The 25,532-nt window shown below is 37.5% G+C and overlaps 1 protein-coding gene and 1 pseudogene across 1 annotated transcript; both read right to left on the bottom strand.

Annotated features, from left to right (window-relative positions):
• Window positions 1–659: 659 nt before the first annotated feature.
• On the bottom strand, window positions 660–8,835 carry LOC120289796 (annotated as a pseudogene).
• A 5,621-nt stretch (window positions 8,836–14,456) lies between these two features.
• LOC120289797 (wall-associated receptor kinase-like 1) lies at window positions 14,457–17,585 on the bottom strand. Its single transcript, XM_039305149.1, has 2 exons — window positions 16,835–17,585; window positions 14,457–15,553 (listed from the first exon to the last, which is right to left on the bottom strand). The coding sequence occupies exons 1-2, from the start codon at window positions 17,583–17,585 to the stop codon at window positions 14,457–14,459; spliced, it is 1,848 nt and encodes a 615-aa protein (XP_039161083.1).
• Between the last annotated feature and the right edge of the window lie 7,947 nt (window positions 17,586–25,532).

Consider the following 25,532-nt stretch of genomic DNA (forward strand, 5'->3'; position numbering starts at 1 on the left):
AGCATAATAGACCTCCTCGATAAGTAGTTTTCCTCTTCTTTTTCCCTTCTCTAAACGTTGGTTTTGGTTCTCTCGGTTTGATCATTAGAGTCATCACTAGACAGTTTTAATATTAGTAATCTGACGCAAGTCTATTCTCTATACCTATACTCTATACTCCATATTCTTTTTGTTTTTGGAATGAAGAATAATCCTAAATCATTTATAGAGTTTGAATGGACACAAACTAAACATACATAAGCTGAAAAGATACATGACATCAAAAAATACATGAACTTAACATGAATTAAAGATATTCATGAACTGAAAAAATTCATGAAGTTAACAGATACATGAACTTAAGATATTTGTGAACTTAGGAGATTTATGTGAACTTTGGAGATTTACCTTACAAGCTCGTCATATTTTTACACTAAAAGACTGGGAAGTTAACGACAACTATGAAATTTAACCAATAAATGCTTATTCTTTTTTTTTTCAAGTTTTTTCGCTGATGGAATAGAGTTTTGCGTGTTTATCTGAAAGTGAAATTGCATTCCAGCTTTTGTCAACAGTCAACACGGTGCAAAATGCTTGTTAGCAACGTATCACAATAACTGGATTAAAGACGACTATTCGCGGATCCCCTAGAAGCAATAAGCCACTTTTGCAGGATGATTTCAAAGCTCTTTCTAATTGGCATATGAACAGCATTATAATACTTAAGTCAAACGCCGACACTGAGCCAGAGAAAATTTGAAAAGGAAACAACTAAAACAAGCACTCTTTTGATCCCCACAACTGCGACAAGGAAACGACTAAACAAAGCGGATGTAATTGACTAGTCCAAGGGCAAGTTTCCCCTATTTATTAAGGCTAAAGATGGATGGGGACAGATCAATTTTGGTGCAGCTTACGTATTCGAGTCGTTGGCCTCTGCATGTCTGTTGCGGAGATGATGCCAAAAATTGCTGCCTTCACCATGATTCACAATGGGCGAATGGCTGCACATCTGAAAATGTTGTTACACCTATGTCCACGAAAGACTTGCCGAACTTGAAACTAGAGTCACGAGATTTAGCGGCCTCAATCGTTTCTTCAATTTGCTGGAAACTCGAAGAGCTTGTGAGCCTCCTTACTCCCTCCAACGCCATTGCCACTTCTCTCATTGTCGGCCGGTTCCTCCCAATCGAGCTCAAGCACCTTCTTGCGAGGTTAGCAACAGCTACAATCTCTTCTTTTTTGCCTTCCTCCATAACCCTAGCATCAGCAATATCAAACAAACAATTCTGCTCAATCGAAATTACAAAATGGGCCACAAGGCTCCTTTCTTCTTCTTCTTCCCTAAACAAAGACATTGGTGTTTGCCCTGTTAAGAGTTCGACAAGGACCACTCCAAAGCTGTACACATCACTTTTGTCTATGAAATGGCCTGTTCTGAAGTACTCCGGATCCAAGTATCCAAAAGTCCCTCGCACCAATGTGGTTACATGAGTTTGGTCGAGGGATACAGACTTGGAAGTACCGAAATCGGTGACTTTAGCATGATGTTTTTCATCCAAGAGGATATTAGTGGACTTGATGTCGCGATGATAAATGGGTATAGAAGCTGCTGAATGCAAGTAGAATAAGGCTCTAGCGATTTCAGTTGCAATTCGAAGGCGTGTGTCCCATGATGCAAGAAGATCTTCATTCGGGTCATGCAGATACTTGTAAAGAGTCCCGTTTGGTATGAACTCGTATACTAAAAGCGGGATATCTATTTCCAAGCAGCACCCCATTAGCTTAACCACATTCCTGTGATTGATTTGTGAGAGAATGATGACCTCATTGATAAACTCTTCAACCTTTTCCTTATCTATCAATTTCGATTTCTTAACCGCAACTATTTTTCCACAAGTTAGCATTCCCTTGTAAACAACACCTTGTCCACCTTGACCAAGTATCCTATTATTGTTGAAACAATCAGTGGCCTTCTCTAAATCCTTGAAACAGAATCATTTGCTTTTCGCAACATTGCCTTCAGGTGATGAAGATAGATGTCGTTGCAACAAGAGACCCAACTGTGTTTTAAAGTACTTCTCTTTTTGCTTAATTTCTCTTCTTTTCTTGACGACTTTGTATAACCACTGAGAGAGAAGCAACAGTTGCACTAATCCTCCAACGCCCGCTCCAAGGCCTGCAGTACAGAAATTTAGCAATAGAGTAATTTGGAAGCAGGAAAATTATAAATCTCACATTGAGCAATTAATATTCTTTCCATTGGCCAAGTAGCAATTTCATCCCATCATAGGAAGCCATCAACTATAAATGGGCCAAACTTAGATTACGAAATGAGGTTGAACTAAAGAAAGCTTTTTAGCAAATGCAATAAAATTCACTAGATGTCGTGTAAAAATAATCTGTTGGAGAAAACTTCCTTATTTGTTTTGAAGCCGACAAAACGTTTCCATCAATCTAGTCTAAAGATTTGCAGACTCTTCCATCAAAGTCTGAAGATCGCCACACTGCCAAACTCAAGATTTAAAGTTTGCCCTCATTGACAGTTTCTAGACCGACGAAGAAGACTTATTCAAAATCAAGTATTTCTTTAAGGATTTGATTCGAGTAGCTAAAGAAGTTCTCACGGCTGGAGATAGCATCTCAAGATCTATTATTCGTTTTGAAATCAATATGAGTGAATTGGATCCGTTGATTGGCGAAGTATACTTGGAAGGTTTTACTTATGGAAACATAGATCCTAGTTGTATGGGCGAGCAGGATTGGTGGGCTATCCTCACATTCCTTAAGTAACTCGAGATCTCCCTAATTGATTCTGTCCAATGGGTAGATTGGAAGAACTCCTTTGGAATGTGCCAACAGATATGAAGGTATGGAGGAGTATATAAGGAAGACGCTCTAGTTATTCGAGTGTGTGTGCGATAGATAAATTCCAAAGTCTGAAGCTCCTTGTTCTTTGTTGATTCATTTGTTAAGCGAAAATTTGTACTCAAAAGAGAGTTTAGACATTTGTGAGGCCTTGAGGAAGTGTAATAGAGTCTCTACACTGTGGAATCAAGGACGTGATACTGTAACGACTCTTTTGATTCATAGTGAAATCCAGCCGGTGGGCTGTCAGTGAGGGAGAGTAGACGTAGGCTTGGATTAAGCCGAACCACTATAAACTTTGTGTTCTTATTCTTTTCCTTAAACTCTTTTATTTTGCTCGCAACTCTATTTAATTGTTAGAGTCTAATTTTCTCTACAAAGTCTATTATCAACTAGACTTAGGTTAAAAGTAAAGTTTTATACTATATTTTGCAAAATTGTTTGTGCACCTATTCACCCCCCTCTAAGTGCTCGTACTACTAGCACTATTAATTGGTATCAAAGCTTGTGTACTCATTTAAATTGAAGTGTTTTTACTTCAGAGTTAAAGATCCATGGCTAGTATGTTGACTCCAGGTTTGGTTGAAGGGCAAAGCAACACCAGACCGCCTTATTTTGATGGAAATGAATACAGCATATGGAAAAACAAGATGAAAGCTTTCCTAATATCGAAAGATCCTCTGGAATGGGATGTGGTAGACAAAGGAATCATTCCTAAAGTTACAACAGTCTCAGAAAGGGGAAAAGAAGTTGTAGAGGCTAGCGAGATGACTCAAGAAGATATAACCAAGAGACAAGCTCTTGATGCAAAAGTAATTTACTCCTTATATTGTGCATTATCTCCAACTGAATATAACAGAATATCTTCTTGTGAAACAGCTAAAGAAGTCTGGGGTAGGCTGCACATTACGTATGAAGAGACTAATTGAGTGAAAGAAACTAGAATCAACATTCTGCTCGATCAATATGAAGCATTCAAAATGAAGCTAGGAGAATCTATCACTAACATGTTTAGTCGTTTTATAGAAATCGTAAATGGTCTTGAGTATCAAGGTCAACCAATCTCAGGTTCCATGAAGGTTAACAAATTATTGTGTGGACTTTCCAAAGATTGGAATCACGTAAAGACATCAATAAATGAGACACAAAGGATCATGCCACTCTCCGTTGACGAATTGGTTGGCACTCTTCAGTCTTATGAAGTGGAGCAAATCAATGAAGATGAAGATCCCAAAGGTAAAAAAATCTATTGCTTTAAAATCTAATGATGATTCTGATGTTATAGATTTTGAAGACGATATGGACGATGAAGAACTTGCTCTTATGATAAGAAAGTTCAGAAACTGAACAAAAAAGAAAGAAGATTCAATTGGAAGAAACAAAGCTCTCAAAAGTTTCAAAATAAATCAGCTGAGGATGATGAATCCAATAAAGATGTGATTTGCTTTGAATGCAAGAAAAAGGGACACATCAGACCCAACCGCCCCTTGCTGAAGAAAAAGAAAGGAAAAGCTGAGAAATACAGAAAAGCACTCAAAGCAGAAACTTTGAGTGATACCGAATGCAAAGAGAGTGATGATGATTATGTTAATATTTGTTTAATGGCAAAATCGGAATCGATTCGACTGGAGTCGATACTGAGACTCGAGACTCAAACAAATGTGAAATCGAGGTAAGTAATTTAAAAATTCCTACTAAAGTCTCTAAATATATTGATGAACTGTGTCTTAGTCTCAAAACCTCTCTTAAGAGAATTTCTAAGCTAAAAGGGAAAATTCTACACTTTGAAACAACGGAGAATATTTGGAAAGAAAAGTTCGAAAATCTAGATAAAAATTTTATTACTTTGAAAGAAAATGCAAACTCTCTTTCAAAAGAAAATACACTTTTGAAAAATGATATTTCAAGTATCTCAAAAAGGTTTTCTATAGGATCGAGAAATTGGAAAAGATTATTTTAGCACAAAGACTTTACTTTAACAAATATAGTACTTTATAATACAATACTTGTTAGTAAATATTTGGATTTCTTTCCATTTACCCAAATCTTCCTTATTTATGCATAATAATGAGATGGAGAAAATAAGGAAAAAGGCAAAAAGAAGAAAATGAAAATTTTGTAATTTAGGAATTCAAATCAAAAACGTTGGATGATGGATACCAAATCAAGGATTTTGTGATTTACTCCTAATTTTATGTAAATAATAATAATAATAATAATAATAATAATAATAATAATAATAATAATAATAATAATAATAATAATAATAATAATAATAATAATAATAATAATAATAATAATAATAATAATAATAATAATAATAATAATAATAATAATAATAATAATAATAATAATAATAATAATAATAATAATAATAATAATAATAATAATAATAATAATAATAATAATAATAATAATAATAATAATAATAATAATAATAATAATAATAATAATAATAATAATAATAAGCAATTACCTTGTGTTAGCATTCTTGAATGAATCCTATTGATAACATTAAGAATTCGGGGGAAAATGAGGTTTTTATTTCCATATCATTCTTTATTGTTCTAGGAATTTTTCAAGTATTTTTGAAGAGAAGATAAAGTAGTGATAAAATTTTTGCTCTTTGATTTAAAATGTTTGGTTTAATTTATATTTTCGTTTCTTTTTCTACTATGTTTTATTTTATTTTTTTTTTGTTAGGGCTACAATATAGCCTAGCCATGATAATATAAATTTCATGATTTCTATGTGTGCAAGTGATTTCATTCATGTAAGTTATATATTATTGTGCTTAATGCTTTTAACTAACTAGCCACCACTGGAATGATTTATGTGCATGTTTGAGATTGAGAAGTGATAATATGCAATAGCTCTTTATAAAATATAACCATGAATTATATGTGGGTAAAGATATACCATATTATCCGTGTTGCTTTCGATAATAAAATGATCCAAAAGGCTCATTGTAAGTGGGAAATATTCATTAATTTAAATGCACTTATCTTTATTTAAATTCACATAGAAATATAATTGATTAATAAACTGAATAAATTTGTTATACTTAGAGATATGATAGTAAATAGATTAGGAAATTCTACTTTCACATATTTGATATTGTTCTTATACGCGTAATAATATGAAATTAATATCTAGTGGTTATGATAAAATCGAATATTCTAACATATTTATCTAATTGATTTATTGCATTTAGTTTCCAAATTTTTCTTTTAAGATTTTCAGTTTTAATTTATTTTTAATTCTATTTTGATCTGTTAAATAAATTTTAAAATTAATCTATTTTTAATATTTAATCGGTTTGTTATTCATCAATCTCTGTGGGACGATATTATTTTCTCATAATTATATTATTTGTTCAACACATTTATTTGTGTTTAGAATTTTATGAACATTTCCCCATGGAGCTAGGTATCAAACCGCCGGACATTGGTTCAACTTTTAGGAACGAGAACCAAACCAACACTCTTGGGAACCGACCAAACTAGCATGTTCGAGCGGCTCCTAGTTCGGGCAATCCATTCATACCCCTACTAATAAAGGCATGTTGGCACCTAAATTGTCCCCTTTTATTTAGGAGTTAACTACATAAACAATCAAGGATTAGTCTTTAAAAAAAAAGTAAAGTAAAGTAAAGTAAAATAAACAATTTTCATTAAAATGCATTGTGTATGTTTTCATCAAAATGCATTGCATGTAGACATTAGGAGCATTTACATTACTATCACTAATCATTAAAATTTTAAAAAAATGGGGGAAAAAAAAGACGACAAAAAGCAAATCGGGCTAGGCCTAGTCCGTTCCCGTTCTCCTCTCTTTGTATCCTTTTTCGCCTGAGCCCAAACCCAGCCTCATTTTCTTTTTCCAAGCCTGGCCCCTTCTCCTTTTCCTCTCTCCCTCGCCCTCACGCTGCTCTTGCTTTTGCAAGAAAGAAATGTACAAACTAGAGAGGTAGAGGATCGCGAGTTGCAAATGGCGACGTGATTTGTAGGGTGGGGTCAGGCCGGCCAGCGAGTCGGCAGTGGCAGAGCCAGGCTTGCCGGTTGCTATCTGTTAAAGGGAGAGAGGCCGAGAGAGAGAGAGAGAGAGAGAGAGAGAGAGAGAGAGAGAGAGAGAGAGAGAGAGAGAGACGGTCTTTTGCAAGAGAGAGAGCGAGGGAGAGGTCCGGGAGCTCGGGAGAGTTTTGAGCGAGTGAGAGGGAGAGAACCAAAGAGTGAGGGAGCTCTAGGAGGTGGTTGACCATTGCCAGAGTCCGTTTGTCAGCCGCCATCCGCCACAGCGGTCCCTTCGCCCCCGACCCCCGACCCCCAAACTGGGTAGGTCATTCTCGAGCACGTTAGTCCTGTTTTTTGCTAGGCATTGGGTCGGAGCTCGTGGTCGACCAATTTGCACAAGCTTCGGTCCCGATCCTCGCCCGAAATTCCGTAGTACCCTTGTTCGTTCCTCGGATAGCGTATGTGACATGCTTGTAGTAATGGCTTTATACAAATGTTTGTGTGTTCGGTGTTATGGCCGAGACTTGTTATTTTTGTTCATATTCTAGTTAAATGTTGATAAACTTGTCCTAAAGCTTATTTGGAATAGTTCTTGCGTATCGCATGTTGATCTTGGCCCAAACCCAAGCCCCGAACGAGTCTATGTTTACCCCTCTATCAATGTGTCTTAAATGTTTGATGAAATGCCTTTAAGAAAATCGAAGAGCAGTTCATGTTTTAATGCAAGAACAACTCATTTTTACCCCATGCCTGCTGAATCCTGCTTGCTTTACTCGTATATATAGTGTTTTCATATGCTTTGCGCGAAATATTCGTTTGTATTCGAGTCGACGAGGTTTTTCAACGCGCTGGAAAATGGGTTAATGGTTGTCGGAATAGATCGCCGACGGTGGTCGGCATCGGTTGGACCAAACGACCAATGCCGGATGGTGGCTTGGCAACCCCCAGACGCCCTTATTCTTTTGCCAACTTCTCATAGGATTGTGTTTCCTATCTTAAACGACTTTATTCAAAACACATCTCTATATGTTTTAAACAAAATCCAAGTCTAACTGAAAGTTGGACTTTCCTATTTTAGCGGCCAAACTCTCCAACGCAAATTCAAACTTTAGGAAGTTGATCTTCGGATCTTCTTTACTCGATTTCGAACGTTCGCAACATATCCAATTCGGAATATTCGTAATTTCACATTGGGCTCAAACTCGAGACATATTTTAACAATCTCCACATTGGCTCGACGTTTGAGCCAAGTTGCAATTGCTTCACAAAAATTCAAACTCTGCCGCTACTTTCCCATAGCCCCCAATGGGCTCAACCGCCACAGATATTATCCAAGTCCAAGCCTCGCTTGAACTTCACCATAACCGAGGACCTCATCAGAATACCAACTCCACATGCACCTTGCCCTCCAATCGAGCTTACCATCACTCACTTGAAAATAACATGGGTAACCAAACATTCTAATAATAGAATAACCAGCAACATTACCTGACCACACTTCTTCAGGAGTCCGCCATTCAATAGCAGTTGATAGGGATCTATTCACCATGTAGCTTATCGTACTAAGCACATCAACTAGGATTCTCCTAGCAACACCAGCACTAGAGATCATTTTACGGACTGTCTCTAGTAATGTTCTGGTCATCAATTCTGCAAATTGTTGTGGTTTACTGGCACTAGTGCGGTGTTTCACTATGCCCTCTTTCATGCAGAATTTATTTGCCAGCTTCGAGCAAAACTCCATGCTCTTGTCAGTCAGCACATGCTTGATCGACTTACCAATCTCTGTCTCGATCAAAGCTCTCAACCGCATGATCCTGACACCGGCATCAAACTTGTGCATTAGCACAAACACTAAGGTCTTCCTCGAGTAGTCAATAGACTCTCGAACAAATGCATCTAACGTCTCTGGGTCGAAACCCGTCACTGTCCCACCTTGAAGTTTATATAGGCCTCCATGCTTGATTCCTTTCATTATCACTAGGGCACCTCGAACAACCAAGGAAATTAAGTTCTTTTTCAATTCTAGAATGTGTCTTACTCCAGTCAATGTCCTCACAATGCCATCATGCATTTTGATTTTAACATCACCAACACCCACAACATCGCATTCAGCGTTGTTCCCTAACTGGACTTTACCACTACTCATGCACTGATAAGTGATAAACCAGTTTCTATTTGGTGTGACATGAAAAGAATAACCAGAATCCATAATCCATCCATCAAACGATAAATCATTAGAGACAGATAAGACATAACCGGCATTATCTGCTTCAGCTACAACATTATCTGCAGAATCAATTATAATTCCCTTACCCTTCTCATTCTTCAGCTTAAGGTAATACCTTCTAAGATGCCCCCTCTTACCACAGCTCCAATAGACAACATCAGCAGTCCTAGATTGACTACGTCTGTTTATATTAGTACTACTCTTACCCACACGTGTTATAGATCTTCCTCTATTTTCACCTACTAAAGCAGTATATACAGATTCGCCAAATTCTCTTCTATGAATATCCTCGCTCAAAATCAAATCTCGAACCCCATCAAACGTCAAACTTGTTGACCCAGAGGAATTATTAACAGCAATAACAGTACAATTCCAACTATCAGGCAATGAGAATAATATAATCAAAGCACGTACCTCATCTTCAAAGTTAATCTCAACTGAACTCAATTGACTAACAATCACATTGAATTCATTGATATGATCTGTAACTGACGCACCTTCGCTCATCTTCAAATTAAACAAACGTCGCATCAAATAAACCTCATTGATCGCAGAGGGCTTCTCATATATATCCGACAGGGCTTGCATCAAATCAACAGTGGTCTTCTCCTTCAGGATGTTAAACGCGACGTTACGAGCCAACGTCAGCCGAATAACACCCATAGCTCGTCTATCCAGCAAATCCCAATCAGCTTGCTTCATCGTCTCTGGTTTCTCCCCATATAAGAGCAAGTGCAATTTCATCTGATAAAGATAATCTTCAATCTGCATTTTTCAGAAACTAAAATCCTTCCTATCAAATCTATCGATTCGCACTTTTACTTCTTCTGTCGCCATCGATTCGCTTCAACTTATGATACCAATTGTTGCGATAAAGCGAGCGATTGAACAATAATATAGACAGAAGAAGAAAACAAATTAGACACTGGATTTACGTAGTTCGGTCATAAAGACCTACGTCCACGGGAAGAGTAGCAGCGAATTTCACTATAGACCAAGCAATACAAGGAGATTACACACTCAAGTCACTCAAACACTCTCTCAGTGTTTCCCAAGCCAAACTTTCACTTAGACTTGGATTTTGTTTAAAACATACAGAGATATGTTTTGGATAAAGTCGTTTAAGATAGGAAACAAAATCCTATGAGAAGTTGGCAAAAGAATAAGGGTTTGACTTATATATATAGACTTGTGGCCGTTGATGGAATAAAAAGGTTGATCGTGAAGAATTGGTCTTGAAGCGCCGCCTCGTCGTCAAGTGCTTGGGAGGGATTTTCTTTGTCGTTTTTGTCCGTGAATTACATTCAAGAAAGATTAGTGTTTGTAGCCAATTAAATCTTGTGGTAAGATTTGCGTGTAATTCCTTCGTGAGATTGAGAGATTATTTCTTGAGGAATTTCGAGACTAAACACTGCATGCGTTGTTGGGTGTAATTGGGGCTTGGGAAACACCGAGAGAGTATTTGAGTGCCTTGAGTGTGTAATCTCCTCGTATTGCTTGGTCTATAGTGAAATTCGCTGCTGCTCTCCCCATGGACGTAAGTCTTTATGACTGAATCACGTAAATCCGGCATCTGATTTATTTTTTTCTTCTGTCTATATTATTGTTCGATCGCTCGCTTTATCGCAACAGATGGCTCGCCGTGGTGTTGGTTTTGGTTCGATGAAGATGGTGCAGCATGAGGAAGAAGCGTCGGGGAAGAAGAAGACGCATGAAGAAGGAAGCATGTGGAGAAGAAGACCAAAGGGGAAGAGAAAAATAAAAAGAAAAGAACAGAAAATTAATTAAAAAAATAATAATAATAATATAAAAAAGTTTTTAGAAATATTTTTTAATTGGGTCGAGTCTGGTCGTCCGATTGAGTCAAAGGGCCAGGTCGGGTTTACACTCCGAACCCATTTTCCCAAATATAATAATATTAAATGTTAAAAATATATTAAAAGATTTCAAATTTCAAAAATTTAAAAAAAATGAAAAAAAATTCAAAAACTTTCATACAACATTAAAAAATTCAAAAACTTTCATACAACATTAAAAATTCAAAAAATTTCAGAAAATATTAAAAATTCAAATTTTTAAAAATTCAAAAATATTTAAAAAATAAAGAAAAATTAAAAATTTTTAGAGAATTCGGAAATTCCGAAAATTTTTAAAAATTTCAGTACTAATTAGAAAATAAGTAAAAAAATCAAAAAATCAAAAAGATTAAAAAAAATCCACAATTTTTTGGAAAATTTGAAAATTCAATTTTTCCAAAAAAATTTGTAAAAATTCTAAAAATTAAAATTAAAAAAAATCCTAGAAAAGGTTAAAATTAATCTTCTAGGTTATTTTCTCTTAAAAATGGAAGTTTTTTAATTTAGAATTATACTCAAGATTGACTAAACCCACTCTACCATAGGGTTTTAAGTGTCCTTAGAAACAAATGCATTTGATTGTGTAATATTGATACGTTGATTTTGACTTCCCTTTAATCTAGTTAGGATTATAATTTATATTTTTCTTAGTGTTAAGTCTTTGCTATCTCATGAAATATACTTAATGCTTTCCTTGATTGCTGATTTTTATGTTAATCAGTATGTATCTGCATGATCACCTTCCATCTTAGTAAATAGACATAAAATCAATTCAAAATGCCTAATAGTTAAAATGAATAAGATTAGATACCGAAACGGCACTAATTGATTATTTAGTATAATCAAATCCTCGATCTTAGATTCTCTAATTGTGTATGAAATGAGGTACACTCCCATACCTCATTTAGTTTTTGATCGTCCCCAATAGGCTAGTGGCGACTCCGTCTTTAGAAAATTTTCATATCTTCAATATGAACACCGGACGTCGCATGAGATATGGGCTTGAGCAAGTCCGCGTTTAAATCATGAATCATAGGCCTGTCCTTTAGGCAATACCCATAAATATATTTTTTACCCTAAGGGGTAGGTCGCAACAAGGCATTTTCTCTATGGAGATATGAGATAATTCTATGTGAGACTAAGCACACTAGTTTTGGGTGTAATACAATTATAGAAAATACTCAAGCGTGTTAGTAATTGTAACTCTATGATTGTATGATTATTAGTGGATTATTTGCTGCTAGTTTCTTCGTGGGATAGGTATTGTTTTGGTGTTCCTTATTGTTTTTTGTTTATTTCTCTGATGATTTCGCATTGATTTAATTGTAAGATCTATTAGTACTTCCACATTATGGTACCATGACAAAAATTTGAATATATTTTCTATTCTTCCTATCCTCCTTTTAGAAAGCCCCGACATAGACAACCAATGAAGTTTTTTTTTTTTTTTTTTTAACACAGATATAATTATCAAAGCTTCTATTTTCTCTTTACACATGATTAATAGAAACGTAATCTGAGCCCCAATTCCACTCTACTGAAGTTTTTATTACTCTCGAGAGACATAAGATCAACGCACAAATCCCTATGCATTACTATCATGCTAAAGAAACGCCCAAAATTTACCTTAGATGACATGATGATTTTTCATTTTGAAACTTGTTGAGATTAAATTTATACTCATGAAGTAATAATTAAGAGGTGGATTTTGTTGACTTTTTCCCATTAATGAGCAAAGAGCTTTTAGGCTGCGTTTGGTAGTTAAAATAAATTCAAGATAGGATATTATCCTATCTTGCATTTAATGCCTACTAAATACAAAATAAAGTCAGATATAAGAGGAATATAAGTTAGATAAATTATCTCATAGAGAATATGAGATAAAAGTGGATAAGATTTTTAATATTCATGGTAGAAAAGTTATTTTTCTCAAATAACAAACTTACTAAATTAACAAAATTAAAATTATATTTCAATATAAATAATATATGAATTTTAGCATAAGAAATTCAAATAAAAATAAAATAAAAGTTTAGTTTTGGAAGTCGTTGTCTGTGTCTTCTCTTTTTCCAAGAGCCTTCTTTGGTCGTTTTGGAAGATTTCCGCACCAATAGCATAAAGTGCTCAGTTGTGGTTTAGGAGAAAAGATAATTAAGGACTGATCGTTTCTTATTGATGGTCTTTATACTGGTATTGGTCTATTCCTAGCTTGAATTCTCAATTATCACCACAAAATCGCATATACAAAATAGATGGAGTAGTAATCGAATCAAACAAGAAGCAATAACGAAGAAAAGGGTATCGAAAATCTCTAGCTGATCGATGGGTTCGACAGCGTATTCATCGACACACGACGGCGTGCTCCGAACCCGGCGTTCCTTCTTCTCATACACAACGGGATTGGCATTGACGGAAATTCGACACCGCAATATTGTGAAACTAGAGAGCTTTTGTTTGCATCCACAACACTCATTCTTGTTGTATGAGTACTTTGATAGGAGGACATATCACATGACATAGATGATCGTATACTCAAGCTCTATAAGCAAAATGTAATTTTTTTTTTTTTGGTTGAATATGCTGAAATCTCTACCTTGATCATGGTCAAAAATGAATTTTTAATAGGTAAGGAAGTCTTCCGTTGATACAAGAATCAACATAACTGCTGTATCAACGTAATTGCTTGGACAGTGAGATCTTCTTCGCTTCTAAAATCTGCTGATAAGGATGCGATGGAAAGGGTTGGAAATTCACTGGAGTACATCCGCATTAAGATGATAAAATTGTCACATAATTATCTCTCTTCCTAGCACCCCTCTCATGGAAACTTTGGTCATGCACCTGCACATGATTGGGAAGTAAACATTTTGTGTGATTAGGATAGTAGCAGGTTTTTCTAATGGACTCCTGTTTTCTTCGAGGGAGATCATCGTGATACATAAAGCAATGTTTGCATACAGAAATAGGAGTCGAGTCATCAATGAAGACCAATTTGCACGTAAACAAACGTGGAAAGACCACAATGGTATTGGTGGAAACCAATGGATGACTTTGGGACTAGTAGAACGCCCAGCATATACAATGCCATTTCCGGGGATTTTATCGAGTGAAACAATCCGAATCTGTCGATGCTCAAGTTCTAAAGCAAGGTGAGAAGGAAGAGACTATGTCTGTTGCTAAACTCGCGAAAAGAAGTGGTAATCGAGTTAGAGGAATAAGGAAGTGGCAACATCCTTCTTCCTTTTAAACGAAATAAAGAAAGTAGTGAGGCGATTAGACATTGTGACAACGTCCGCTTAACTGTTATCATGTTAGATGGTGATTCTGAAATAGTTCCATCAAGAAAGAGCGCAACATACGAATTTATACCTTTCAGTCCTTTGACGTTTACCCACAACAAAATCCTGATGTTCTTTTTGAAGAAATAATATATCGAAAATAATATAGATAGAACTAATTTACGATGGTTCACTACATATGAGCGGTTGCAAGTTCGATGGTGTGGACACCTCAGACTTCAAATGCGTGCTTCTTACTCTTCTCTTGGGTACGTCCATGCTTGGTGGCAGGGTTTTCCAGCATTCTAATTCTATCCAGTTCAATTGCCACTTCTTTCATTGTAGGTTGCATCTTCCCATGTGACTTCAAGCACCTTCTCGCAAGGTTAGCAAAGGCGACAATCCCTTCTTTCTCACCTTGCTTCAAAACTCGAGTGTCCACCGTGTCGATTAGGCGGTTCTCGTTCATCAAGAGGAGAAAATAGCTTGCAAGGTTTATCTCCTTGTCATGTCCAAGAAATGCCATTGGCTCTTGTCCCGTCAAGAGTTCGACAAGGATCAAACCAAAGCTGTACATATCGCTCTTATCTGTGAACTGATCTGATTGAAGATACTCAGGATCCAAGTATCCAAACGTCCCTTGGACTCTTCTAGTCGCATCAGTTTTGTTGACCAAAACCGACTTGGAAGTTGCAAAGGCAGCCACTTTTGCGCAGTACTTGTCATCCAAGAGAATATTAGTAGATTTGATGCCCCAATGATAGGTCAAGATTGATGCTGAAGAATGTAGACATGACATGGCTCTTGCCACTTCAGTAGCAATTTGAAGGCGCATATCCCACGTTACCATATTGTCATGTAAATACCGGAAAAGAGTTCCATTCGATATGAATTCATACACCAAAAGTGGTGACTCTGTTTCCAAGCAGCACCCCAATAGCTTAATAATGTTCCTGTGGTCGATCTGCAAGAGAATGGCAATCTCGTTGATGAACTGTTCGACTTTTTCCATATTGATCACCTCCAACTTCTTAATGGCGACAATTCCTCCATCTGCAAGCATCCCCTTGTAGACGGTTCCTTGCCCACCATGGCCCAGTATTCTGTTCTTGTTGAAATTGTCGGTGGCCTTCTCCAAATCCCTTGAACTGAACAATTTGCCCTTGTCAACATTGCTCTTGGACAAACACAGTTGTTGCTGCAACAAGAGACCCCCATTCTGTTTGAAGTTCCTCTCTTTGAGTTTGATTTCTTTCCTAAACTTCATGAGCTTGGGCGACAGCCATAACAATTGAAGCAAGGTTAGTGCCCCTAGGCCTGCTCCAATACCTGGTTTATCACAGTGGTAGGAGCATAACTAAAAGCAAGCATCAAGCATATTTGCTTTTATTTGAAGAGCCGAAATGCTAATCTGATACTGGAGAGATTTACCCTAGATGCCTTCCGAATATTTCTCCATTTCATCAAATAGAAAGCTAATGTGATTGGTGCAAAATTAGTTTCCTTATGAAAAACTTAGCATATAACAGAACACCCATCTCGTCAGTCGAGCAGCAGCCAGAAAATAAAACACAGGTATTGGTTGATCGAAATTATGCTGCTCATGCCCCGAGGGCATCAAGGGTAAAAAGGAAAAGACCTGGTATTAAGTTTGACGTATTGTATGTGTCGATGAGTCTATCAAGTTGAATAGTATGAACTAATTAGGCTACAATTGTAACAAAAAATATGTGCCCAAGTCAAACAGAAAAACTGGATTCCGAAGAGCTCTATGGAAACACCTACCACCCGATCCACTGTAAATGCATCATGCTAGATGCTTGTTCTAAATTGTGGATTTTGGATTTTATCAATTATAGACTAAACTTGCATTTATAGGAAGAGATATTCGGGAATATCTGGATGCACAAAAGATCATTTGTCCTTGTTCATGACTCATGACGTAATGTACAAATCTGCTTACCCACGAGGATAAACTTGATTTTCTGCTTACCCTATGGGTGCGCATGACAAAATTTCTGAAACAGAAATTGATTTCTGACCAGAAATTGATTTCTCAATTTCTATTTCAGAAACTGAGAAACTAAAAATTTTAGCTTCTGATTTCTTCTTCAAATCTATTTCTGGAATAGAAATCTGTTTTAGAAATAGAGAAATCAAATTGCGTTACCAAACGGATTTCTGTTCCAAACCTGTTCCGGGGAACAGAGAAACAGAGAAATCAAGAAACAGAAATTTTATCATGCCCAACCATAGTGACCCGGTTGGTTCACACACTTTCTGTCAGGGCACCGATTGGTCGAATCTTGGCTTTCATCAACATCTGAACATAAGATGACAATCAAAATTAGTAGGGCTTTGTCTCTTTATTGGGTGTTTAGGATTGCATGAAAAGCTAATTCAGCCTCCAAAGAGCTACTTCTTATTTGTATTGTTTCGACACTACGTTTTCAATGATTGGTGTGATAAAATATAACCTATTTGGCCTTTGTATCCATCTTTAATATAGGGGTTCCCAGTGAAGCCATTGTTGCGAAGAGCAATGCAAAAATGACATCTCCGTCCGATGTGCTAAATCGAAACTGAATGCGCTGCAGTTATAGGAATTACCAGAGATGAAGTTTTGTTCGTAAACCTCTGTTCCTGAGGAATTAGCTATCCCCCATTCTACCACTGCTGCATATTGCCCGCTTGCCCTCAACTCATTGAAGTCCATAGCTGAAGGTATAAACTGCGACCTATCTCCAAAGAAGGCGTAATTGCATCCATTGTCTTCTGCTGTTTTTTCCTCAGCCTGGAAAGTGACGGTGAAATCATGAAGATTCGAGGGAATTGTGGTTTGGCAGCATCCATCGCTGCCCGAACAAGTCATCCTAACAACGTTGTCGTCTGCTTCGCAACTGGACTGGCATCCTTTGATAACGGACTTCGTGTCCCTTATCAGAGCAGATATGTTGCAACCAACAGCTGCAAAGACGTTCCTCGACTGGGAAAAAACGAATTGGCTTCCTTTCAAGCTCACAGAAGTGAAGCTTCCTTTGCCCCCGCAGCTCATATTGGGCGAGTAGATTATAGGAAGAACGATGTTGACCATGCCGATTGTTTTGCGATAGGAATCGGGTAGTGAAATGTTGAGCACCCTCAAGTTGGGCTTTTTCAGTATTGGGACGGTACCATTGCTGCTTTCCTGGCAGACGATCTCGTACCACTCGTCCTGGAAACACCCGGTTCCAATCCCGAAGGGGAAGGGAATGGCGACGCCACCACATGTTAGGGTGCAATTGCCCTTTCCCAGAGGAGCAGCTAGTGATGCTTGTTTATGAAGCGAAAGAGATCCTAGAAGCAGAAGAATCTGAAACATTCTTATGTCCGAGGATGCTTCCTATAGCAAAATTGTCAAAGCTTCAGACCCGTCATGGAGTAAAAAATCCTCCACTGAAGTGATTGTTTCGATCAAGTTTGCTCAGATGGCGATCGCGACATATTGTGTTTCAGTCTCATCTGAGGATATAAGAAAGAGATTAATAGAAAATAATAAAGAAAAAAAACGAATCTATTAGGAAAGAAATCCTAATATCACACTTTCCTAATTTAATTGGAATTTATCTTGGAGGATTATTCACATGACATGTATACAATACGCGTTTTTGGTCTTTGGGGAAGTCCCTGCCTGTTGGTCAAGAAAAGTGCAAATCTTACTGTCCGAGATTTGACCGTTGAAAATTGGCTGCATATAATAAAAATATTCCTTCAAGCCACACAGTGAAGGGATTTTTACGTGCCGCACGGTGGGTTTGGCTCGTGGGACTCCTTGAAGGTGGTTTGTGAAGGTAAAAGTGTATATCCAATTGAGACGTTTATTCTTCGGTGAGACTAAACACCATGGATTTGAGTGTTATATATGTGTGGGAAACAATCGATTATAATAATGTAATTATACGATTATAAGTGAATTATTTATTACTAGCTTTCCCGTGAAATAAATACTGACACCCAAGCCACTCTATCTAAATTTATGGTGTTCCTTTTTTATCATTATATATTTCTTTGGTGATTTTGTATTTATTTAATTGCAAGATCTATCGGCATTTCTGCATTATTGTACAACAAAAACAATTTGAATATATGTTCTTTTCTTCCCTCATTGAAGTGTCTCCTTTTTTGAAAGCCACAACAAAGACAACCAATAAAGTTTCTTTTTTCATCGAAGATAAAATCATCAAAGCTTCAATTTTCTATCCACACATGCTTAATATAAACATAAGATCTATGCATAGAGCACCAATTCCACTTTAATGAGGTTTTTAGTACTCTGAAGAAGAGGAAGGAAGCCACGACTGTTCAAAGAACATAAAAACTTAAGAATCACTTGAAGGTCTCTAACTGTCAAACTGGCATTTACATCCACTGTAAATAAGTGAATGTTTAGAATTCGAAAGATTAGATGGCTGAAAGAAGATCCCTATGCACTATTGCCATGCTGAAGAAACACCTATAAATTGCCATAGATGGCGTGATGATATTTCATTTGGAAGCTTGTTGAGATTATATTTATGAATGAGCATAGAACTTGTAATCGTAACAATCAATTGTACACCACGCTCGTGGATTATATCCTAAAGAAATTGCTAGTGTTTTGGAGTTATGACAAAGTCTTTTAATAAAAATATGGGTGTGTCTCTGCAAGGTTGATAGAAAATTTCTTGTAAGGAATTGCAATGACCAGATACTGTGTAAGTTATCGTGTGATTGGAGGATGGAAATACTGAGTGTTGGACTAATTTGACCTTGGTTGTGGTCTCTAATGTATCTCCTTATTCTATAGTGAAATCCTATGTTGCTCTCCTCGTAGAATGTGTCACATTGACAGAATTATAGATTTCTAATGTTCGATTTATTTTCTTGTTCTGTTTATTATTGCATTCACTCGCTTGTTTTCGCAACAACTGATATAGGAGTCCAATTAGGCTAAGTTGAAGCATATCTATGGCAACAGAAGAAGCAGAGGTGATAACCGACAAATTTGATTGGAATGATGTAGATTTGTGGAATATGCATATCAAGAAAAAAGAGAAAATTGTCTAAAAAATTCTAAACCTATTACACATTTGCCAATTCAATTCTAAATCTTTTAATTTTGCCAATTAAGTCTTAAACATTTTCACTTTTTAGCAATTAATTCTATTCAACTAATTTTGACTGAAAATCACTAATGTGGACTCTAGGGATGCCATGTAATATTGTTAGTGTTGACATGGATAATTATTAATAATATTTTTATATTTTTTGAATTTTGTATTATTATTCTGATTTTTTTCTCTTTTCTCTTTTTTTTTTCCCCTTTCCTTTTATGCTTCTTCTTCTTCCTTTTGCCGGTGTTCGGCCACTAGCCATGCCGGGCCAATTGGCCTCGGCTGCTATGGGCGACGCACGGCTGGGCATGGGCTCGCCCCAACGAGGCTCACCCTTGTGCCAACGAGGCCCGGCGAAGGTCAACCTCCCCCAAGCTAGATTTGGTGAGGCCGACCTTGGTGAGGCCGGCCCTCGACTAGGCTAAGGTGGCCTCTCCGAGCATCGATCGGGTGACAGCGATGCCGAGCAAGGCCACCTTGGCCTAGGTGAGGCTAATCCTCATTGGGCCTTACTTTTTTTTTGTTGGTCCTACTCTATTCCTACTCTAACTCTCACGCTTAGACTTTTCAGCACCGCTTCCTTACAGGACATGAGAGTTGGAACCCATTCCCGAAACTACATCGTCCCCACCCCAACCCCGAGAGGTGGGGATTCGAACCCCCACCCCCCCCTTCCATGTTGGAAAGGCGGCCACGGGGCAAACCCGTGGTTCATTGGGCCTCACTTAGGCAAGTGAGTCCCGCCGAGGGCTCTTTCGCCAAATCTAGTAAGGACGGCTCTCTCCCAAGCCAAGGCACCCTCACCAAGCATTGCTAACACCCGGGCGATGCTTGGCGAGGGCTCCTCTTGTCGGGGCTCGCCCTACCGTGCCTCCCCTATGGCGAGTGAGACCAGCCACCAACAAAAGGAAGAAGAAGAAGCGAGAGAGAGAGAGAGAGAGAGAGAGAGAATAGAAAAATGATAAAAAAATCCAAAAAATATTTATAATATTTTTAATATTTTAAAATTTATCCACGTCGTTGCTTGACGATCTTACGTGGCATCACCAACTTTCACATTAGCAATTTCTAGCTAAAATTAGCCGAATTGACTTAATTGGCAAGAAATAAAAAGATTTAGGATTCAATTGGCAAAATGAAAAGTTTATGACTAAATTAATAAAAGTGCAATAAGTTTCAGACTTTTTGAACAATTTTCCCAAGAATAATTTGTACCAAAGGAATCTGCACTTATCCTCTTGTGGGAAGAAGACAGAGTTGATAAGTAAGTTATTTTGGATTTGTTGGATAGACAAATATTGGATGTTATTCAAGTGAAGTTATCTCGTAATATCATGTATAACCTTGTGAAAGAGGAAACCACTATGGGACTAATGAATGCCCTATTGAACATATTCAAGAAGGCCGCTATAATCAATAAGGTGTACTCATGTATACCACTTGGCAATGCATCAAGGTAGACCGTGTCGAGTGAAGCTCGAAGGTGGCTATCGCACTAGATTAGAGTCGCAGCGTTGAGGCCAAAGGCGCTGATCACCAAGACTATGTGTAGGGTTTTGTTGAGGCAGTTGAGAATGCAAACGCATCGAAGGCGTTCTTGTAGGGGAAGTCATAGTTGAAGCGGGAAAGGGACCAAGGAGGTCATCCAAGTTGGACAGGGAAGTCTCAAGGTGAGGTTGAACAAGGAAGAAGAAAGGACAAAAAAGAAGAAAAGAGAACATAGAGAAAGAGAGAGAAAGGATTAAGGAAAAGGAAAGAAAAATATTTTTTTGACGAAAACGTTCCTATTCATATAATGATTTTTATCTAAATTTTTTAATTTTACTCTACTTCTACTTTAACACTCACTTTTAGACTTTTGTCTTACCTCCTTATAAGGTGTGGGAGTCAAATTCTACATCCAAAACTAAATAATCCTCATCCCAATCCCCCTGAAAACTTTCACTTCTCTATTCCCAAGTATGAAGGGTGGCCACTAGAGCAAATCGCAAGAGTTATTCATATAATGATTTGACAGTAAGTAAGTTTGGAGCTTATTTGAGATTAAATTTGACACTATATAATTACTTTCAATTGGATAATGTCGATGAAAATGTGGCTAGAAGCTTAGAAAATTTTAGTATTAATAATTTTTCCTTCATAAGAATCGCAATGATGAAACTTTCTAATGTCGTTTTTCTTCCAAAACTTCTTTGGATATATATATTGGAGTTTGTAGAAAGTAAGAAGGAGAAAAGAAAAGTTCAATGTGAAAGACATATGTCTTAGTATGTGTGATTGCTTTCAATGTTGTGGCTACATAAGTTGTTCTGTATCTTTTTCCCAATGCTATAATCCACCTTGTTGAGTCAGAATCCTTTCGAGCCTCAACCCCGCGCTCCACCCAACTTCATTTTAACATCTCATGGCCCAAAAGAAGCCTTTTAACGTGTTGCCTAGGGCGGACTAATTTTAAGTACACCAATGATGAAGGCTCTAATGTTATTCTAAAACAAAACTTGATATGAATATATTTAGTATTTGTGGAAAATGGAAAAGAGAAAAGAAAGGTTCAATAGTGGGACATGTGTCAACATGAGGAGGACCACATGTCAAGTTCTTCTTGACATCTCCAAGGAGTACCATTGTACATGTTTTGCATTAGATTGGATGTCGTTGTCTTACTCCCATCTTTTTAGATGAGCCTTCTTTGTGCCAGCCAAGATGTAACATGTTCAGTTTGATTGGTCATTTTAGAAAATTTCCGGACCAACAGGATAATATTTCGGACTTGGTTATGATTTAGAATAGAAGGAAATTAAAGATTCGGTCATTTCTCATAAATTATCTTCATATTTTTAGGAACCTATTACTCATTTGAATTTTCAGTCATCAGCACAGAGCAATCACATATACAGAAGAGATGGAGTAGTACTAGGCAAACCCATCGCATGACATAAATAGTTGGTCGTGCGCACAAATCATATCGGTGAAAAGTAATCTTCTTTTTAAATGTGCTGAAATCACTTTTACCATAATCAGTGCAAATGCAGCGGATGTCCAAACTGACTTGTGCCCAGGATACATCTTTTAGGCATCTGTAAGTAATAAGCAAATCGAATGGTCGAGGCTGGTGCAGCAAAGAATGCTCACCCCCAGGAGTACCCTTGTGATTGATGTGATTTTTGCAATAATTCCATCCACAGCAAGTATTCATGGATCACAAGATGAAGCGAAATCGCTACATCACGCTCCAGCTACATCATTGCAATTTGTAGAGTATTTCCTAGCTAATTACAGCACCTTAATAATTTTCTAATAGCTATGATTTAACCGTTCATTGATCCCGACCACCAAAATAAACTCATGATTAATAGATAATTAACCAAATACGATTTCGGTTTGGAGAAGTTTTCCTCCCTCCTTTCTTTTCTTTCTTTTGCTTTGCAGAGTAGTATGACCCATAAGAGGCAAAACAGTTAATCACTATGTCTTGCTAGGCAAGAGTGGCTGCACATCTGAAAATTTAATGACATCCACATCAATATTTGACTTGCTAGATGGAAAAGTAGCAGCATAAGATTCAATTGCCTCACAGTCCTCTTGATTTTGCTGAATGCTTGGAGGATTTTGGAGCTTCCTCATCCCCTCCAACTCCATTGCCACTTCTTTCATTTCGATAGGTTCCTCCCATTCAAGTTTAAGCACCTTTTCGCAAGGTTAGCAACTAATTCTATCTCTTCTTATCTTCTTTTAAAACTCAAGCATCAACAATGTCAAACAAACGATTCTTCTCCATTGAAATTATGAAATAGGTCACAAGGCTTCTTTCTTCTTGTTCCCTGAGTGACGAGATTGGCTTCTGTCCCATCAACGGTACAACTAGTGCAACTCCAAAGCTGTACACATCACTTTTGTTTGTAAATTGGCTTGATTGGAAATATTTGAGATCTTCACGTTGATACCTAAATTTTATCATTTTATTAAGAACTTTATCACATAAAAAATTGATGATTAATTTTTAACACCTAAATAAAAATTAATTTTCATTAATTAGGAACATTATTATGACTAGTATTAATTATTAAAAATTTTGAAATTTTTATTTTTAAAAAATTATTAAAAATTAATTTATTAAAAAGAGTAAAGTAAATCATTTTCATTAAAATTCATCGTGCATATATATTAGAGATATTTTCATTGTTAGCAATAATTATTAAAATTTCCAAAAAAAATTCAAAAAAATCGAAAATTTATTATTAAAAAAAGGAAATTAGAAAAAAGCGGACCGGGCTAGGCTGGCCGGGCCCTTTCTTTTCTCCTCTCCCCTTTATCTCTCTTATTTCCCCCACGCGGCCCATCTCCCTTTTGTTTCGGCCCGGCCCGAGCGTGGCTCTTCTTCTCCTTCCCTTCTGTCCGCTGGGAACGGGGCTCGAAGACGACGGAAGCGACGGAGGACAGGGAGAACAGGGCGAGCGATCGCGGGAGAATCTCCGTCGGTCGGGGGCAGCTGGCACGCCACATCCCATGCGCGCCGCTACGTAAAAGGAGGGGCTCGGTTTTTTGCTTGCGGGGGCCAAGGGAGAGCAACTGCTAAGACTGAGAAGGCGAGAGCGAGAGAGAGAGAGAGAGAAGCAACTGTGTTCTCAAGGCTCTTGGGGAGAGCAAGAAGGAAAAAGCCATAGAAGCTTGGAAATAGAGACGTCCCAGCGAGCGAGAACAGAGAGTGAGCAGAGGGGTGATCTATGGTTGGGGGGGGGTGGTCTCTCTTCAACGTCTCTCTCTCTCGGGGCGAATTGCAATCAATGGTGCAGAAGCGAAAGCTCGCCCAGCGGACGTACCGTCGCCTCCTCCATCCGCCTCTCCGTCCTCCGCATCGCCGCTAATCTTTGCCGCTGGCGCCACGCCTAAGCTCGCCCCATTCACCGGCAAAACCGAGTCCTGTCGGATGGCCGTAAATTGGAGAGAGACCGGCGCACTCGATGAGGACGACATGCCGGAGGATGAAATGAATGATCTCGGAGATGAAGCTTTTGATTCCGAATCAGAATCAGACGCAGGAGAAAAGGAAGATGTGAAGTTGCCCGAAGCTAAGGAAAACGTCGCATACGACAGGGACGGCATTCTGGACAAGCTCGGAGACACGGGCTGGCCACAGGATGTGCCCTGGGTACGTAGGCTCTCCGTAGATATCGACAGCCGACAAGAGCAAGAGGAATTGGGTTAATTGTATGTGTTGAGCCCAATTCAAGGAATTGGGTTCTGGCTATGTTAGATGGGCTTGTTAGATTAGCTTCGGCCCGAACTTGATCAGTTGGGTTGGGCTTAGTTGAATGCCAGAAGAATTGGGTTAATTGTATGTGTTGAGCCCAATTCGTTTTTTAATCGGTTAAAGCCTTTTAATGTGTAATGCCCATTCGTGTCCTTGAGCCCAGATTCATGTGACCTGCAGTAGCCCATTCTTCAGGTTGGGCCACAAGTCCCGGCCCGGGTCCGTATTTTCGGAATAAAATATTTTTAAAGAAAATTAATAAAAAATTAATTTAAAAATGTCAACAATTCAGAAATTCATGAAATTCAGAAAATGACTAAAAATTTTCAAAAATTAAAATTCCTTGAATAGCTTTAAAAATGGTTTTTGGGTAATCTTCTTTTAAAATTGTGAGCCTTTTTTTTTTTAATCTAAAATTGTGCTAAAAGTTGATCAAGCCCTTAGGATTTCGATTGTCCTTAGAAATAATTGCTCTTGATCGCACACTTTCAACATGATTATTATGGCTTTCCTTTAACCTAGTTAGGATTGACATTTATTTATCTCTTAGTGTTAGATGCTAGTTTTTCTTTGCAATTTATTCAGCTTCGTTCATTTTGCGGAAAATAATTTTCGGGAAAACGTTTTCCGACTTTCCGGTGTTCATTTACGGAAAATGAATTCATTGGGAAAATGTTTTCCATCAAAGGAAAAAAAAAAGTCTTCTAAAGTAGAGGAATATGTTTTCCACTTTTAAAAAGTGGAAAGCATTTTCCTCACTTGATCTCTCTTATCTCACACTTCTACAAATCATCATTTCTTCCTCCCCTTTCTTCTTCTTCTTTTCTTTTTTTTTTTATTCAAATTATTTTTTAATTTTCTTTTTTTTTTTAATTCCATTTCCATTTCCTTTTCTTTTTTTCTTTTTTTTTTTCTTTTCTTTGTT

The sequence above is a fragment of the Eucalyptus grandis genome, chromosome 11 (assembly GCF_016545825.1).
Source record: "Eucalyptus grandis isolate ANBG69807.140 chromosome 11, ASM1654582v1, whole genome shotgun sequence".
Lineage (NCBI taxonomy): Eukaryota > Viridiplantae > Streptophyta > Magnoliopsida > Myrtales > Myrtaceae > Eucalyptus > Eucalyptus grandis.